We start from the raw sequence: 17,825 nt of genomic DNA, 5'->3' as shown, positions 1-17,825 counted from the left end.
ACTGCAGCAGATAATTACGCTTCATCCTGTCGGTCAGAGGGCCATGTTCAGTTGGTCTGTTTCAATTAAAACCACTAAATTAAAATAAATATTTCATATAATTTACTGCTACTGAAAGACAAAAAGATTTAAGGACACAATGTGCTGCTGTTGTGTTTTGTTTTTTTGTCAATTATTGAAGTAAAATTTTAAGCTTTGTTACTGGTTCTCTCTTTTGAATTAGCCCGCCTCTTGTCTGCCAATCAAACCAACGTGCATTAATCTAAAGAACCGCGAGGCTGTCTGCCATGTTGTTGGATAAGATGAAGAGATACTTGTTCTGTGCTTTAAAACCAAAACATTACATTTTAATTGAAGTTATGTTGAAGAACTTTCTCTAAAAGTTTGACAGTCATCAGTGTTGATTCAGGTTTACACAGCCTGGTTTAAATTTATACACCTTTATTGCCTCGTTTAAAACAGTTGTTAGAAAAGTAATCAAACAGTTATCAGTTTTGAGCTTTTTCGCTGCCTAGTTTACAAATATTCTTTAGGACAAAAACATTTGTCAGATAAGTAAGCAAAAATTAAGCAAATGTAATAAGTTGCATCACTTTGATGAAGTAATTAAAATGAATGAATACTTAGGCTATTCCATTTTTGGGTGTAAATTTGAAAACTAACCTACAACACACGGTGTGCTAAACATTAATATGAACATGTACCCTACTGTCATTTTTTTTTAACATGCTTATCTCGTCATAACATGTAGCTGAAATATGGGCAGTAATATTTACAACAGGCTTTTCACCAGTTGCAATGCATTTTGCTGTCACCTTGTTTTATGGTTTTAATCTCACATGATCAGTTACTGTGGCCAGTTGTGTATTAAAATTTCTACTGTGATATAAAGTGTTTTTATATATATATATATATTTTTTTTTTTAAAATACCGTGTCTTGTTGCTGTTTCCCGCCGGCTGCCATCAAATATTAAATGAAACCACCGGTTCGGATTTATTTTGAAAGCAGCGCGTGTGTTGCTGCGCGTCTGTTTTGACTCAGCTCGCTTCCGGTTGGGGGGGGGGAGAGGGGGGGGGGGTTACACGGGGTGAGGTTCCGACCCGGGTTGAACTAGAAAGGGGGACGAAACGAGGGAGATGCGGAGTTTTGCGGCTCAGAAAGATCCAGATGAGCCGACGGAGCAGCACGAGTCTCACACGAGAAGCAGTTTGTCGAAGGTCTCAGCTGCGCTTTCATTTTGTAAGTACAACATTTTACACATTTTATTGTCACTTATGTCATCGTTTAAAACAAAACCAAAAACTGGATCTTTTTTTAATTAAATTTTAATTAATTTATCATAAATAGGATGAAGATGAGATTGTAGCACTTTAAAGCTAAACGATACACTATTCAAGGCTTATGTAATGTTTTATGTCAAATTTAGTTGTTTTTTTTATCTTCATATTTCTTATTTTTATCTTCATTTTGTGTCTCTTTTGACTCATCGATATCCCTCTTTATAAAATAGCATATATGCTGATTTGCTGTAAATTAAGGTTTTCGTGTATAATTTGGGTAAAATATTGGGTTTAAAATCAAATAAGACAAGTGTGTCTGCAATAAGGAAGCTTCATCCAACTGTTGCGTTTCCAATTATTTATTTACTACGAAAGTTTTTCATCTGATTTCAAAGTATTTTTCCTGCTGTTAAATCCATCAGAGCTTTTAATAGCAGGCTATTAAGTCGGTTTAACAATTTGCACCCTTGTAAACAAATCCTCACCTCACCGCATGCGTGTGTTTCTTCACCACTAGGTGGTGCTGTTGCAGCGCATTTCACTGTGAGCCTTCAGTGAGTTCTTCTCAGACCCTGCAGCAGGTGTTTGAACATGACGGGTCAGACTGTGGGAGCCATCATCCAGGACCGGTCGGTGGCCCCCCCGCTGGGTGTCGAGTCCAGGCCCCTGGGAGGAGGAGGAGGAGGAGGAGGAGCTGGGTCCTTCACCGATGAGGTTGGTTCCATCCTGTCCTGCACAAGCCAGCTGGCCCGAACCCTCCTGGGTCACACGTTCGCCCCCAAACGCAGAGAGAGGCCCGTCAGCGCTGAAGGTATGAACGGGAGCAGCGGGGAGGAGGACAACAGCAGCAACGCACGCCGCAAACGGGAGTTCACTCCCAACGAGAAAAAGGACGACGGCTACTGGGACAAGAGGAAGAAGAACAACGAGGCGGCCAAACGGTCCAGAGAAAAGCGCAGAGCTAACGACATGGTTCTGGAGAGGCGGGTTCTGGCTCTGCTGGAGGAGAACGCCTGCCTGAGGGCCGAGCTATTGGCCCTCAAGTTTCGCTTTGGTCTGGTTAAGGACCCGTCTGACGTGTCCATCCTGCCACTGTCTGCCCCCCACTCTGCCCACCCAGCACCCAGGACAACACATTACTACCAGACTCACACCGACGGCCCCTCGTACTTCAACACACAGCCCGGCAACCAGCACACCCTCCCCCAGCCTGCGCCACAGGGTGCCAATTATCGGCCGAGGGCATCTGAACCTCCGGCGACTCACAGCCCGTCGGAGGAGTCCAGCGTCTCCACCTCATGCAGCTCCAACGTGGGCAGCCCTTTGTTTTTCGACGACGCGCCGGGCGGGTTTGGCCGGCCTTCTCCGAGGGAGCTGGCAGAGGAGCAGCAGGGCAGCGGCTCGCACATCTGTCCCGTGGAGGTCTGCGAGAGTCAGTACGCGAGCAGACAGGACTCACCCGACGGTTTGAGGAGCCTCCCGCACAAGCTGCGCTTCAAAGGCCCCGGAGGGAGCAGCGAGGGAGGGGAGACGTCTCTGTCGCCCGACGTCAGACACGGCAGCCTCCCCGTCGCCACGGTGGGACCAAGCAACCAGATGAGAAGCCACCAGCAGGTGGCCTGGGACGGCCAGGCTTCTTATTCCAAGGAGGAGGCCTGCGGTGGATATGGGCAGCAGTATCAGGGTTCACCCTCTGAATATTATAATTCATTTCCGCAGAACTCAAGAGACAACAAGTATTCAGCAGAGAACCCCAATCTGAGGTCGCAGATCCAGGGTTTGTCTCAGGAGGTGGCTCAGCTCAAGAGGCTCTTCTCCCAACAGCTGCTCTCTAAGATCGGTTAAAGCCAAAGCAGAAGAAAGGTCAAATTCAGACCACAGCTGACAGACGTCACATCTCCCCAACGACACCTCTAATAACTGTAAAAGTGATTCCTGACTTTTGGATCACGCTGATTTCAGATGATTTTAAAAGACTTTGTACATTTTTCCACACTAGATTGAACAGGTCAGTCAGAAACACTGGAAGAGGATGTCAGTCTCACCCGTCCGTCACACGTCTCTTCACCGTAACATTAACTTGTGTTAAATGTGATCAAAGTGACGTTTGGTTGTTCAGTAAATCTGGTTTCATCTTATGACAGAAGGTACTTCTGAAATGCGATTGGTTGCAGGTTACAGTTGAAACTGGAACAAGCAATCACTTCTTCAAAGTAAAGTAACTGATCATTTGTGATGAAATGAAATAAAAATAAATTTAAATGACGCAGTGTAAACCTGCGTAATCCCACTGAACGTGCACCAAATGTAGAACGACATAACATGGTGGTTTCGGGAGCTTCCTTATTGTATGTGACTGTTTCTTTTACTGTACGTCCAGATGTTTGGAGCGTTTTAATGTTGACATTATTTTCACCGCTTGTAGACGAGCTTCACAGTGTACAGCAATGTTTGAGTCTTTTTCTGAATCTCAGAATAAAAATGTTCTTGAATTTCCAGCAGTGAACGACGTTTGTGTCCTCGGTTTGGTCGCTCAGAGGAATGCACTTTGATTTGTTTGGCAGACGAGAGGTTGTGCAAATTCAAATTCAAGAGAACTAAAAGATGCACTGAATGAATATCATATATAGGCGACTAACTTATGTAGCAGCTGTTTATCACCAGCATTTTTGAATAGTCATGAAACTACATATTTTTTCTCAGTAACTGATTACAATTACTTTTATTTTGTAATTTAGGAACGTATCTAATTTGTTATAAAATTTAAGTCCAAAAACATAAATAAAAGTATAAACAACCTGCTTCAGGTTTAACTGTGACAGCAGAAGATCACAGTCTCTGAAGATATGATTATAATAAATCTGCATTTTGGTAAAGCGAGCAAATCCATCGGGTAAATTAAACCTTGGAAGACCTCACTGTGGTTTTTGTTTTGCTCTGAAAGCCATAATTTAAGAGATACATAATCCAAATGTAAAATGCCCGAAGCCTTTTCTAATCTGCATTTTGAATTACATCACAGGCTCAGCGTGGCTGGACGGAGAGAGCGTTGGTAGGTGTGGCACTGGAATGCCTGACGGAGGTGCACTGCGCAAGACTTTCTGAAAAGGTCACCAGTTTCTCTTTCAGACAAACTGATATCAGTTATATCCTTCCTCCTTTTAATAAACGCTTTAAAAGTGTAACTACTGCTTCAGTGTCAGCCTGCTTGTACTGAGCGAAGGTTGGAGATTCAGAGGGGACAGTGGGGTGCGGGACAGTGGCAGGGAGAGAGGGGTGAATGCAGGGAAGGAAGGGGAGTGAGCCTCTGCATGAGTCATCTATCACGTCAGCAGCAGAGAAGCTATTTTTAGCGTGGAAGCAGCTGCGGTGGAGACTGATTGGCCCATATGGAAGTGAAGGGTACAGGTTCAGGATGTACTGACACCTGGAAACAACATGAATCTGCTCATGGACATCAGAGATGAGGTTGTGAAATACTCTCTGAAAGAAGTGGGGAGCCAGAAAGCAGCAGCGGCGCATACAGTGAATTATTAAATCCTATATGAGAATATGACTGAATTTCATTATTATTATTATTATTATTATTATTATTATTATTATTATGTATTCATGCAGTCCTGAATATTTCCTTTTCCCAGTGCTGAGTATTTCTTCATCAACAACACCAGGTGGCGCCAAGTGTCTTCATGGATCACTGACTCACTCATTCATTCATTCACAGCAGTGTTACTACAGAGGTCTTCTCCTCCATTGTGCTCACTACAGCATCACATGCTTCACATGCATAACAAGCAGAGAGGACATTTTATGTTAGGAGCCAGAGCACCGTGCAAGCACAAGACAGGAACTTTAAAAATACAATTCTTACAACCTCAACTGATTTAACGCTGCAGGTTAGATCAGCTGACCAGAGACCCATTCTTCAAGCTCCAACCAAAACAACCACATTAGATCTTTTATCATGTAGTCACCTCTCCATCCATTCAGCCCAGTCTGCATACCTTCCCCCCATTCCATAATACACCGTATAGGAAGGAGTAGAAAAAACCTTCTGGTTGCTAGGCAGGCACCACCACACCACAGTTGCCAAGGGAATGCCTGCATGCAGAGGCAGCTGGAGAAATGGTGGAGTGTGTTGGGGGTTGGTGGTGTAACAGAGGACGGGTGGGGGGAGGAGTGAGGACAAGTTCAAGGCCGCCAGTTTCTCCAGCAAGCATGGTGGTGATGATGGTTTGTGTGTGTGTGTGTGTGTGTGTGTGTGTGTGTGTGTGTGTGTGTGTGTGTGTGTGTGTGTGTGTGTGTGTGTGTGTGTGTGTGTGTGTGTGTGTGTGTGTGTGTGTGTGTGTGTGTGTGTGTGTGTGTGTGTGTGTGTGTGTGTGTGTGTGTTTTGGGGAGCTAGTGCACATGTGTGGATTAAGACAAAGCAGGGGGAAGGGATGTGGGTGTGAAAGTGGGTTGGATGTGGTTGTTTTGTCTGATATGAAGCAGGGCTGACGTAACCGCACATGAAATATGGTGGTGATGAGAACAACGGGCTTTGTGGGATAATAGAAAGGCTCCAGAGCAGATTCCATTTCCTGGATAGATAAACAAAAATGAAGAAGAAACAGCGGCATATTTATTTATGAGAGTGTTTCAAGGTCAGCGTTCAGCAATAAATTAGCAGGATTAATGGCAAGAAATTGAGCACAGAAGACAAAATAAATGCCATTGAAAAACAAATCACGACTGTGGATTGACATCAAGCAGCAAACATAAATGTAAGTGATAATAATAACACTTATCTCCTTCTCTGTGTGCAAGAGGCCAAAACTGCAATTAAATCAGCAGCTGTCAAAAGCAAATATATTTTCTCACAATACAACTTACAGTCAACAAGCATTATAATGTCAGTAACAGTGAAAGGAAAAGGATGGTGAACACAAAAGATATGCTGATGTTTTTCAACTCCTTTGGCTGGTTTGCAGACACACATATATTGATGCAATTTTTTTTTCTATTTAATTGCAGAAAACATCAAATCTCTCCTGTCGAGGAAATAACATGTAACTATGCAAGACGCAGATGCAAAATATAATGCTGTTCAAACTGAACACATTCACTGTGCAAAATGTGAAAACTATTCAACACAGGTCATATAAAACATGCCATAATGTCTTTGTATAATATAACATTTTCTTTCAAACAATGCTGCAGGATTTCATCCTACTGAAACAGGCTTGGATGAAACTCTCCCTGAGAAAACCCGAGACAACAGGCACAACCCTTTAGGTATAAATCCAGAATTTAAGTGTCATTTTATCAATATGCAATATTGAATTTGAAAGCTCAATCAGCCAATACTGTAGACATTATAGGGTTAGGGTTTGTATCCACAATTAACTGTTTACCAACATATAACATGTCTCAGCAGTTAAAAGGCCACCAGAGAACTACATCTGGTTTTCCTGGAAGTCTTTTACTCGTTTATCAGTTAACATTGTGGCCTTCATGGAAATAACAGTTGCATCTGATAAATGTCTGCTTTCAAAATGAGGATTTAAATGTTTACGTGGGTGTAAATGAAAGTTGTGCAGAGTTACAGGCTGAGATTGAAGCTTGTTGTCGTGTAGTTGCAGAGAAATCCCCAAATTAAACACAAAACGAGGAGATGGGTGCTCACAAGGTCACAATGAGATCCTGAGATTTGTGCACTTCATAGAGGAATAGTAACATTTACATATGGAAGTATTAAAAAAATAAATCCTTCAGGTGTTGGAAGAGAGGGCCAAACTGAGCATACGTGTGTCATACATGTGATCACGTGTTGAAATGCATATTTTTTTTTCTGTAAGGGCCAACTGGTGTTGATAATGTTAAAATGTTCTCATCATATAATTTTATAGTTTGTGTGATTATACATCCTATCTATCTATTTTGTAATATTGCAATATTGTTTAACGCAAAAGCTGTTAATTTGTTCATAATCTGTACATCATCCAATAAATCTTTTGTCTCCGTCAAAAATACACTGCACCAAATGGCCCCTCCAAAGTACTTTAATATAAGAATTCATTTGTGTCTTTTCTCCATTAACCAGAAACGATCACCAAGAGAACATATTCAGGCTAATAAATAACGAGAGTTAATGAGTAACAGGTCATCGTGGTGTCTCTGGTAACATGGTGTCCCGCTTATAAACTTAACCACTCCCGTAAATGAGAGCGCGGTTCACCGTGTAGGAAGGATGGAGACGGAGACGGAGACGTCGGGGTGGAGAGGACGAGAAACATAGAGGGGTTAATAACAGTCACAGAGAGAGGCAGGGAGGGAGCGAGAGAGAGAGAGAGAGACAGAGAGACAGAGAGAGAGAGCGAGAGAGAGAGAGTCTCGCGCGGAGAGACAGAGGACAAAAACGTGACGAGGCAGCCTAAGAGCTGTTATGCAACCGCTGACCTACTAACACATATCTCTAGAAAGGGAACCGGAGAAACTGGAGCAAAGTGTCCGGCAGCGCGCAGCACACAGGCAGCCCGAGCCAAAAGACGGAAACAGCATCCAGCCGAGCCCACTGACTCAACCAGCACCGACCCGAGCACCGACCCGAGCACCGACGAGGACCAGGAGAGCAAAGTTTTCCCGATTTTTTTTTTTTTTTAATCGTGGGAGGTTTCTTCTAAAAGCGACAAGACAAGGAGGAAACGGGAGCGAGACAGCTTTTGTGTCGGGAAAGCCTGAATCTTTTCTCCTCCTCCAGGACATAGAAAGGTATGTTTTGACTGAGCGGCGGACGTTTTTTCTTCTTCTTGTAATGTCTGCATGTTTATGTGTGTTCATATTCTCCTTTTGTTCCGGTTTAATATGCGTGTTTTAAACATTGTGCGTTGAGACATGAGGACATGATGCTCATGGCCGGTTATTGTTCACATGGCGACTCTCGGCTCCGCCGGCAGAGATCCCCGCGTCCGTCCGTGACTTTGAGACGTTTGCGGCTCTTTTGTCGCGTAAAAGCCGCAATTTACGAGACAAAAAGCGCGACTTTGTTGCGTTTTTATTGTTTCCTTTCGGATTTTTAAAACAAAACAGCCCGACTGGAAAAAAAAACGTGGTTGGGCATAATTAGCAGGCATTATGCGCCCAATGTCAAGGCGAGGTAATTTCCCTCATGGTGGTGTTTTCCAGGGAAGGGGGGCAGCTGCTGTGCTCGTGCTGTGTTGTCTGGTTCATGCAGACACATCATGTGTTATATGTGCTCCCGCACGTGGCGTCCTGCGGTTCATATGTGCGTGTTGCATGCGGGTCAGTAGATCATTGTAGTTGCTGAGATATCAATTCACCTCATCGACTGCAGCGCAAGCAAACATCGGGCTGGATTAAAACATGGATTATTTTGGGTCTTAATACATTTAAAGGATATTATTTATTTAAAAAAAAAAAAAAAAATGGTGAAAACATTTCAGAGTGGATGTTCTGGAGATTTTGTGAAGAAAAAAAAAAGATGTTCTTCGGATAGGTCGCCTGTATTAATATCAGACAAAAGTTTACAGAATAACTACAATATCTGGGAAAACATGAATCTACCATAAAATAAATTCATCTTTTCATCCTTTTGGTTATTTTCTCCTGACGGGCGGATCATTCGCTTTGTGTTATTTAGGTCACTGGCAAACAACAAAGGCTCCAAATGTCTCAGTTCCTCTGACAAGTGATTCACTGGGTGATTCTTGTGTACCCATGAGGTGTTTAGTAAAGCACAGAGCTTTGCTGTGAGGGAGTTGGAGGGGATGACATAACCAGCACAGCAGGGAGAAGCAATAAACAGCTGCTCCGCCTGGGACACAGAGGCCTGTAATTGATTCCCGTTCACACCCTGCACTTTCTTCCCATCATTCATATCAACATTAACACACAGCTCTTATTTCTAAAGGAGATATTTAGCAAGTGGAAACTGTGCTCTAGAAACGCTCCCATCAGTGATGTAACAGAGCAGCTCCATGTCTCCGAGCTATTTTTAAACTTGCTTTAATCTTTCACCTCCTCTGGAAAACATAGAGGGGAAAAAAAAAAAAAAGGCAGAACCAGATTTAACTCTCATTTTTTTTCTTTTGGTCCCAAGATCCCGGCAAGGTCTCGTCACAACTTTGTTGTAAAATTAGAAAATAACAAGTGAACATTCAGGATGTGATGCAATGCATGGAAACCCCTGTCTGGCGAAAGCAGGCTCAGTTCTACTGAGTCCTCCTGCTGCCAGCTGGTCTGGTTTCAGAGTCATCTGCGATGCCTTGTCCCAGCCAGCTCACTGAATATAGGTCAGACCTGTATCTGGGTGAGGAGACAGGGAGGTGTACAGGGCAGGGGAGGACTACTTTGACCACTCTGTCTGTTGCTCTGAGGAATAGGAGACCACAGATTCCCACAGATTTGAAACTAAGTTCAACTATTTTAGCAAGTTTTCCTTTTTTGTTGTTTCTGTAAACTTTTTTTAAACTCTTGACGACTTTTACTTCACAAATCTGCACAGCATTTATCTGCCGACTGTAAGTAGCTAAAAAAAAAACAAAAAAACTTGACTTGTAACATCAGATTTAACCTAAAAATATGTGTAAATCTATACTAATCAGTCACATTTTACAGAAGGAATACAGGTATTTTATTTTCTCCTCGCTGAATGTTTAACCTCTATTTCCCAGGTAGACCTTGTTTTAGTCCCAGCCTGTGTTAAATGGTTGGTAATCATATAGTTCTCCGTGGCTGACCTGGAATGTCTGAATTCCTGTCTCCTAGTTTTGTTTGACACAAAGCCATGGGGCAAAATGGAGGCTCTTAGCTGGGGCCCCTCCACGTGTGTGGTGTTAGATCATCTAAAAGATGGAGGAGGGGAAGAGGATGCCATGCCTTTTACTCACACTTGCCTCAGCGGTGGTCAGAGGTGAAGCATCCCCCCCCCCAACCCTCCCCGAGCGGCAAGTGCCTGAGAACTACCTCTGGGATTTAGGGAGAGAAAAAAATGTAAAAGAAAAAGGAAACACAGGCGCTCACTGTAGCCGCAGTCAATCATTCTTTTCTAATGAGAAATCAGCCTCCAGACAAAGAGACAATTACACAGTGTACTCTGCCTATCTCATTATTTTCTGTCTTGGCTTTTATTCAGAGCACAATAGGCACAAAGAGGACAGTGAAAAGGGAGATTTGCCTTCACAGCCAGTAACCTGTAGCTTCTGCTGCTATGTAATATGCATGTGTTATACAAGCTTTGCACCGCAACAGGAGAAAATTCAGAGCACGTAGACTACGAGCAACAACAGCAGCCCCTCCCCACGCACTCCCCGGGGAGCGCTTGTTATATGTGAATTTGGCTGCAGAGATGGGTGTGTGCTCTGACGTCAATGCCTTATCCCCATCTCTCACTACCATTTTTCATCTGCCACTGATTCACATTGTTGTGTGCCTCTGCGCAGAGTCGTCGCAGGGTTTTCTGGAGCGGACGGAATTAATGTGGCATGAAAATCACCGCGGCTTTCATAATCACATTTTTTTTTATTCGGATGACGTATTCAAGTTCGTCTGTTTTATTCCTCTCTGCTGCAGATTCTGTAAAATTCCTCTCGTGTCCACCGAACTGAATTCCTCCTGTCACCCCATCCCTCTCCTCTTCCTCCCTCCCTCACCCCTTTCTGTCGCTCTATTTTTAGCGTGCACTCTAATGCTCTCTCTCCCTCTCCTGCCCTCCCTCCCTTACAGTCCCACTGACCTATTTTATGGCGCACTCTCAAAGACAGGAGGAGTGTTTACTGCTTAGCGTCGTTTCTAGGTCAGTGGGACAGCACAGACGTATGCGTGCTTCCTTCCCGCCCGCCTTTGTTTCACGCCCCACTCCCCTCCTCCACCCCTCTTCTTCATGTATGTCTTGATGAAAATCATTCAGGGTTGAAAAGGGTGGAGGCAATTTTCCACATCTGTTGGTGATTGCCTTCAAATGTCTTTCTGTTCAGCGCAGCTTTACGCAAGTTGTTTGAGGAAAAAGAAACAAGAAACAAACAAGAAATGGTTTAAAAAGCAACCGCCTGAAGCGTCTTAGACCTCGCCCTGAGTTACAGCACAACTGGCCCGATTTAGTCAATGGTTAATTACCCAGAGCTGTTTCAAGGTCACCATGTGGGATATTTGAATAGGAGATTATGTAACAGGGTCACCGACTCTTAGGGAAGCAGAGAAATGCAGTAACCAGTCTGGAAAAGACATTCACCCAATTAAATTGTTATGTGGCGCTGCGAAGCATTTGGGTTCTGTTAATGGAACAATGCGCTGCATCGCTGGTCGGTTCTGAGCCAGTCTGTTTCAACCAGACAAGTTGTGCTGTTCTGAGATGTGAGCGTGTTTTCGCCCTCTCGCTTGCCGCTGTTTAAATAGCAGGAACGGTCTGTGGAGCTTCTTTGTTCAGCGCCGCTTCTGTCTGGTCGCATTTTCAAGGCTTCCCTGTACAGAGAGAAAACCAGGCAAATAATGGAGCATTAAAAAGAGCCCCGGAGCTGCTCGCTGCTCCTTCAGCGACCTGAAATTCATCTGCATTTTTTTTTTTCTCGCCAGACTTCACCTGTCCAAGATTTTAACAGTTTAAAAATGGAGCTCTTCATTATTTTCGCAAAAAGCATGGCGCAAATGGGACTGAATAAAAGATCAGTAATATGGAAAACAAATATTGGGCGGGGATCAGATCATTGCTGCAACATAACTCCTTAAAATCACGCCTGTACTAACATGTTAATTGCCTGCTCGTCTGTCAGACGACTCAAATGAACTCAATCCAGACTCCCAACATTTTAGATTACACTTCCTAAAAAAAAAAACCAGAACATTTTGAGACAGACGAGTCTAATAAAAACCCTCCGAACGATGAAAGGTCACACCTTCTTTCTGTGCTCCGTTTTGAATTCCAGTGCAGCGAATGAAAAGCAAAGCGACACCACAGTCATCGTTACCCCAGGCACACTGACCTAGATTATTACGTTGGCTCTGTGTGTGCGCCTGTGTCATAAAAAGATGTTTTGCTGTTTGGAAGGGACTCCAGGGCTCAGTGTAATGATGTGTTGTTAATTAATGCATATCAACTGTGTAATGCGAGAGGAGCGAAGGCCTGAAAAACAGAAGCAGATCTAGTTATTACATAACCAGCCCACCGCCAACATCCGCTTGTGCTGCATTGTTTTCTTACTTTATGATGTAAGACGTGTCTGTGGGCAAAGTTTCCTGTTGATCTACAGTGTTGACACAGCACAAGGAAGTTCAGCTGCTTTGGCATGTTGCGTAATTTCAGACTGTGTGACGGTGACCAGAGAAACTGAGACATCGCTGCTGTGAAAATAAAACTTACAAAGTTATAATTACACCTTATTTGTTTCATCAAACACTAAAACTACAGTAATGTAATGTAAAGATCTGATATTTTTATGGCACCGACTTGATTGCTTTTTTCTGCTGTCTAAAAATGCTTTGTCATTCGGTACCAAATTTCGATGCCTAAGCTACAGCCGTACTAATATGTTTAGGTTTTTGTTAGCAATGAGAGGTGTTTAGGAAACATCGGTAAATTGTACAAAAGCAGCAATAGCTTCCGTGTGAGGCGTTTGAGGACATCCGTCCTCGTTACGTAACGCCGCTCGCGTGTCCGACCGAGCAGTAAGCGGCACTTGCACATGCGTAGTCCGGGCCGCGGCTCACTTTCATGAGCGCTGTGACCCAGACTACATCCATTCCCCCCTTTTCTTCTTCAAGTTGAGGAAACACAGAAAACACAGACAAACACTGTGAACCTCGGGGGTTTGGAATAAACAGACTGTGTATTGATCTCCAGCCTTAAGAGTTTACACCAGAGGGACTCACAGTAAAGCTTTGTACTACCGTTCATAAATCTAATTTGACCTGATTTATTTGTAACTGTATGCCACAATGAACCGCAGTGATTTTTTTTTACAGCTAATCTAACGTTCTCTCTCCCTCTGTCTCTCTCTCCCTCTCTCAATAACCCAGTTAGTCGTCATCACGCTGAAGCTCGATCCTCAAGGAGCCCAGAAGTAGACGGACTGACCTACATCCTTCACAGGACTCCGAGAGAAGCAGGGCAGCGACCCGGCAGGCAACCCAGCTCTGCTGACGATTCGAGGAAGACGTTGATAAACTCAAAGTCACCTCCAGCGAGAGTCCAAAGACCACTTGGAAGGCCGTTCGCTCCAAAATACAAACTTGGTTCTTTTTTCTTCGTTTTCTTGGTCAAAACACTACTTCAATGTCTGAGGTGTTTGTGGAGTTCCACCTCTTTTTAATCTTCCTGGCTAGTTTGGACACTTGAACATTTTGATCCTGAAATATAAGGAGCAGAAATCAATGAGGCGATCCCTCCGAGGAGCACAAATACCTCATCCACAAGTTTTTGCTGATCCTGCGACATAAGTCAAACGTCTTAGCAAAAAGCAGAAGGCTACTTCTACATCTTTTCCCTTCCCCCCTTTGCCCTTTGCTAGAGTCAAACTCTGGCCTCTAGCTGGGAAAAAATGGAAAGTCTCACTTTACACATCCCATCCAACAGCAACAAAAATGCCATGGAGGTCGACCAGTTCTCCCCGTACAGCGGGGGCCTCCCGTCCCCGAATCCTGACAGCGGAGAACGCAGCGGCCGCCAGGGGAAAGGTAGCAAATCTAACGTGTCTTCCCGCCGCAAGCGAGAGTTCATATCTGACGAGAAGAAAGACGCTTCCTACTGGGAAAAACGGCGGAAGAACAACGAAGCAGCCAAGCGCTCAAGGGAGAAGCGCCGGCTCAACGACATGGTGTTAGAGAACCGGGTCATGGCGCTGAACGAGGAGAACGTCCGTCTGAAGACGGAGCTCCTGCAGCTCAAGCTGAGATTCGGCCTCATCAGCACAGCATCCTACATGGAGAAAAGTCAGCAGATCTCCAACAGTGTTGCTGACTGTAGCACCGGTAGCAACGGGAGCAGCTCCAACGGCACCCCAAATAGTAACGCCTACCTCTCAAGCAGCGGCTACTCCAGCGCGTCCCAGGTGATGCTGAATTCAGACTCATCTGAAACCGAACAGTCGAGCCGCGGCGAGCGACACAACGCGCTCCACAAGTACTCGCCGCGGGGGTCCGTGTCCGACATGTCCGACGGCTCCTCCAGAGACAGTCCCGAGCCGATGGGCTACAGCATAAAGACGGAGCCGTCAAGCATGGAGATGGCCGGATTGGACAGCAGCAGGATTCCCGATGCGATACACAACGGGATGCCAAGTGGGGCTTACCACGGCAACCACTCTGCTCTGGTTTCTCCCCATCAGCAAGGCGCCCCGTTGGCTGAAAGTACGATGGACTACCAGCATCACCAGCAACAGCAGCAGGTCCACATGGAGGCCTGCAGTCCCGCTCCTCAGGCCACCTCTGCACAGAGGAGCGTCATCTTGTACCGCTCCAGCAGCGGCTGTTACCCCATGGAGAGCCAGAGGCCGGAGGACCAGCAGTCCCAGCAGAGCAGACCGCCTCAGCATGGCGAGCACACTTTGACCTCCAAGTTCTCCGAATGCTCAGTGACCATCAGCGAGGTCGCAGAGAAGCTAGAGAGGACGAAGACCGTGGACTCGCCGCCGTATGAATACGCTAACGATCACGCCGAGTCTGCGGAGGAGCTGCAGCAAAGGTATCATCACAACGCCCAGCAGCAGCGCGGCGGCCTTCTTCGTTGCAGCTACCAGGGTCAGGAGACCAGTCTTCAGCACACTGAACGCCACCAGAACCCCTTCGCCCCCGATCTGATCCACAGCAACGAGGAGGCCAAGTCCTCCTTCATTCAGCACAACGGCTACCTCAACACACTGGATGAAGAGCCCCCCGTGCTCACCTACGAGGGAGGCCCCCGGGCCGACGGTTTCTATCAGGAGAACTCCTCCGCTAAAGACACCTCCTCGAGTGATGGAGACCCTCGTAGCTCCGATAAGGAGGGCTCCACGGACGACGAGTCCCCCTGCTCATCCTCCTCAGACATCAGCAGCTACCACCAGAAGATGGGGGGAACCGCCGGTTTGCACGGCGAGTACCAGGCCGAGTTTAAAGCCACCGCCCTGCCCCACAAGCTCCGCCTCAAGTACAGAGCCCTGTCCAATGGGGCGGCCGGCGTGCAGGTGGAAGGACTGATCACCACCTCCATGTCCCCCTCTCCCACTTTGCCCCAGCACCCTTACTTAGCTCTACCCAGCAACCCTCACAGCAGCCAGGCCAGCGGGGAGAGCAAAGAGGCGGAGAATGACACTGAGTATTTGGAAGTAACCGAGCATCAGATGAACGAGAGGGCGGAGGCGAAAAAGGAGGGCGCGAAAAAGGGATCCAGCAGTGGGAGGGGAGGTCGCAATAAGAGGCGAGATTAAGGACAAACAGGAGCAGCTTCAGCTTTTTTTTTTTTTTTTTTCTGTCGCCTCCTTGTTGTCGGCAGCAGACGGACAATTCTGACTGACATCGGCACCTTGAAAGAAAAGAAGCCGGTGATCTGTGCGAGGTTGCAGCTCTGGTGTGATTTCACCATCAAGTTTCACTGTGTCACCTGTTCCCCTCCCTTCACTCTCTCCTACCTCCCACCGATTCCTCCAATAGATAGATTAACAGGGGATGCGAAAGAATGAAACTCTCCAGAAGGGGCGAGTTTGGGGTATTTCTCTTGTGGAAAACTCGAAACATTATTCAATTATTCATTATTGTAAACTGCCTTATTGGCTGGCCAGTGTTTATTGTGGCATTATGGGAACATTCCTTTAACCAAAGACACACATCCTTCCTATACCATCTCCCTTTTTGGCAGAGTTACATTCTTCCTCCCTCTCTTCCCGTTCCTTCCTCCCTCTCAACCATCTGCACACAAGTCCCCTTCACTCCTGAAGCACTTAGATTGTATATTACTGTGACATATAAATTTGCATATATGGAATATATATTTTAAGAAAAAAATGTGGCAAAAAAACCAACAAAAAAAACAAAATAAAAGCAGTGGGATACGGAAGTCGTAGACTTAAAAGTGATCGGTTTGTTGTTTCGAGACACCTTGTACAGTCCCTCTTTGTCTAGAAAATGCCTCAAAGAATTTCTCTTACTAAAAAGCATGAGCCTCAACTTGTACAAAAAAGAAGAAAATGTTTTTCAACCTGATAACACCTTAAAGCGTGTAATATGCCCGGTCGACCACGTAGCCGTGTAAGTGTCACGATTTGCCTCGCCAAAGCGTGAAAAAGTTTGGTCAACAAAAATCAAGTAGTTACGAGTATAAAAAAAGATCTCGAAATTGTACGTACGTCATGTAAATTACTTAACGTATGTTATGTAGTTTACGTTATGTAAGGAACTAGATTACGTTACTCCATACTTCGTCACATGACTTCTTTCTTTGACCCTGGTCATACGTGTGTTACCAATCACGGCTAGGCGAGGCACAACGTGACACTGACACGTCCTCCCCTGGTGGACTGATGAGTGTATTACAACTTTGATGTGATACCAGCCGCTTTTTTTTTTTTTTTTCTTCTTCTCAGATTTATGGTTCAGATTGCGGTTTTTTTTTTTCTTCACATTTCACATCGACACTCAAAAAGTTGTCGAAGCAGTCAAGGCCAGTTATTCGCATATCAAGTCAAGGCTACGCAGTTACACATCGCTGTTGGCAAAACTTGACAAGCACAAGGCGAGCCTTGTTTGCACCCATTCAACTGAAATCAATACATCTTCATTTCCAGACACAAATTGTCTGTCTAATAAATAAAATGGCTCTCCAGCAACCAGCAAAGCTGCTCTCTCTTCATAAGGTGCCTCTTTATTGTGTTGTTCCTCGTCCCCACGTTGGCCAATGTCTTAACGATTCCACTCACCTCAGCACTGACTTGTTGAAGCTCCAGTAGCTGCAGTAGATCATTCAGTCTGTACAAGTTTAACTGTTTCACTTCCTAGTGCCTGCCTCTGGCCACTATGTATAAATGTAAAATTGTCTCTCTTATCTTGTATACTGCTGTCGTTATTTTATTATTATTTTATTAATAATGTTATTTTCTATTGTATTCGGTTCTTATTTTGGTTATTATTACGTGTAATTTTCTGTCATCCACTTGTGTCATTTTGCTCTATGCTCTTCCTGGTTGTGCTGTGTATTTACCCATGCTACCCTTTGCCCCAGTTACCATTTGTATTCTGTGCTATTGTATAACCGTTGTTTGCCGAAAGGCGGTCCGAAAATGAAAAAAAAAAGAAAATTGATTAAGGCTTGTCCAGAAGTGATAATGTATTGCAATACTTCACGTGGATACGCAAATGATCACCCAAAAAAAAAACCCACTCATTTTTGATTGTGAAATTTTCAAAATGGGGGAAAAAAATAAAACGGTTGTTGAATTTACGTTCTGTCTCTTCTGGAGTTTTTGAGTCGCTCTTTTTGAAATGCATCATGAAAGTAGCACCGAGCACACGCTCACATCCAGACCAGCTGATTCACAGCTCTCAGACATCCCAGTCTGCCAGCACCACTCAGAGCGAGCAG

General features: G+C 44.9%; 2 protein-coding genes across 2 annotated transcripts; both read left to right on the top strand.

Annotated features, from left to right (window-relative positions):
• The first annotated feature begins 1,118 nt into the window (after nucleotides 1-1,118).
• On the top strand, nucleotides 1,119-3,780 carry LOC138624604 (NFIL3 like protein-like). The gene is made up of 2 exons (XM_069704936.1): nucleotides 1,119-1,241; nucleotides 1,800-3,780. The coding sequence occupies exon 2, from the start codon at nucleotides 1,874-1,876 to the stop codon at nucleotides 3,125-3,127; it is 1,254 nt and encodes a 417-aa protein (XP_069561037.1). The 5' UTR covers nucleotides 1,119-1,241; nucleotides 1,800-1,873; the 3' UTR covers nucleotides 3,128-3,780.
• Nucleotides 3,781-7,556: 3,776 nt separating this feature from the next.
• Nucleotides 7,557-17,684, top strand: nfil3-5 (nuclear factor, interleukin 3 regulated, member 5). Its single transcript, XM_069704935.1, has 2 exons — nucleotides 7,557-8,032; nucleotides 13,292-17,684. The coding sequence occupies exon 2, from the start codon at nucleotides 13,813-13,815 to the stop codon at nucleotides 15,676-15,678; it is 1,866 nt and encodes a 621-aa protein (XP_069561036.1). The 5' UTR covers nucleotides 7,557-8,032; nucleotides 13,292-13,812; the 3' UTR covers nucleotides 15,679-17,684.
• The last annotated feature ends 141 nt before the right edge of the window (nucleotides 17,685-17,825 follow it).

This window comes from Brachyistius frenatus, unplaced genomic scaffold (assembly GCF_029030835.1).
Source record: "Brachyistius frenatus isolate BFR_SWC_R1_liver_20210118 unplaced genomic scaffold, ASM2903083v1 Contig_53, whole genome shotgun sequence".
NCBI lineage: Eukaryota > Metazoa > Chordata > Actinopteri > Embiotocidae > Brachyistius > Brachyistius frenatus.
Note: the sequence above shows the minus strand (reverse complement) of the source record. Positions and strands in the feature narration are given on the sequence as shown.

What these genes read in the sequence shown, in the direction of transcription:
- LOC138624604 (XM_069704936.1), top strand. Translation starts at nt 1,874, where the DNA reads ATGACGGGTCAGACTGTGGGAGCCATCATCCAGGACCGGTCGGTGGCC.
- nfil3-5 (XM_069704935.1), top strand. Translation starts at nt 13,813, where the DNA reads ATGGAAAGTCTCACTTTACACATCCCATCCAACAGCAACAAAAATGCC.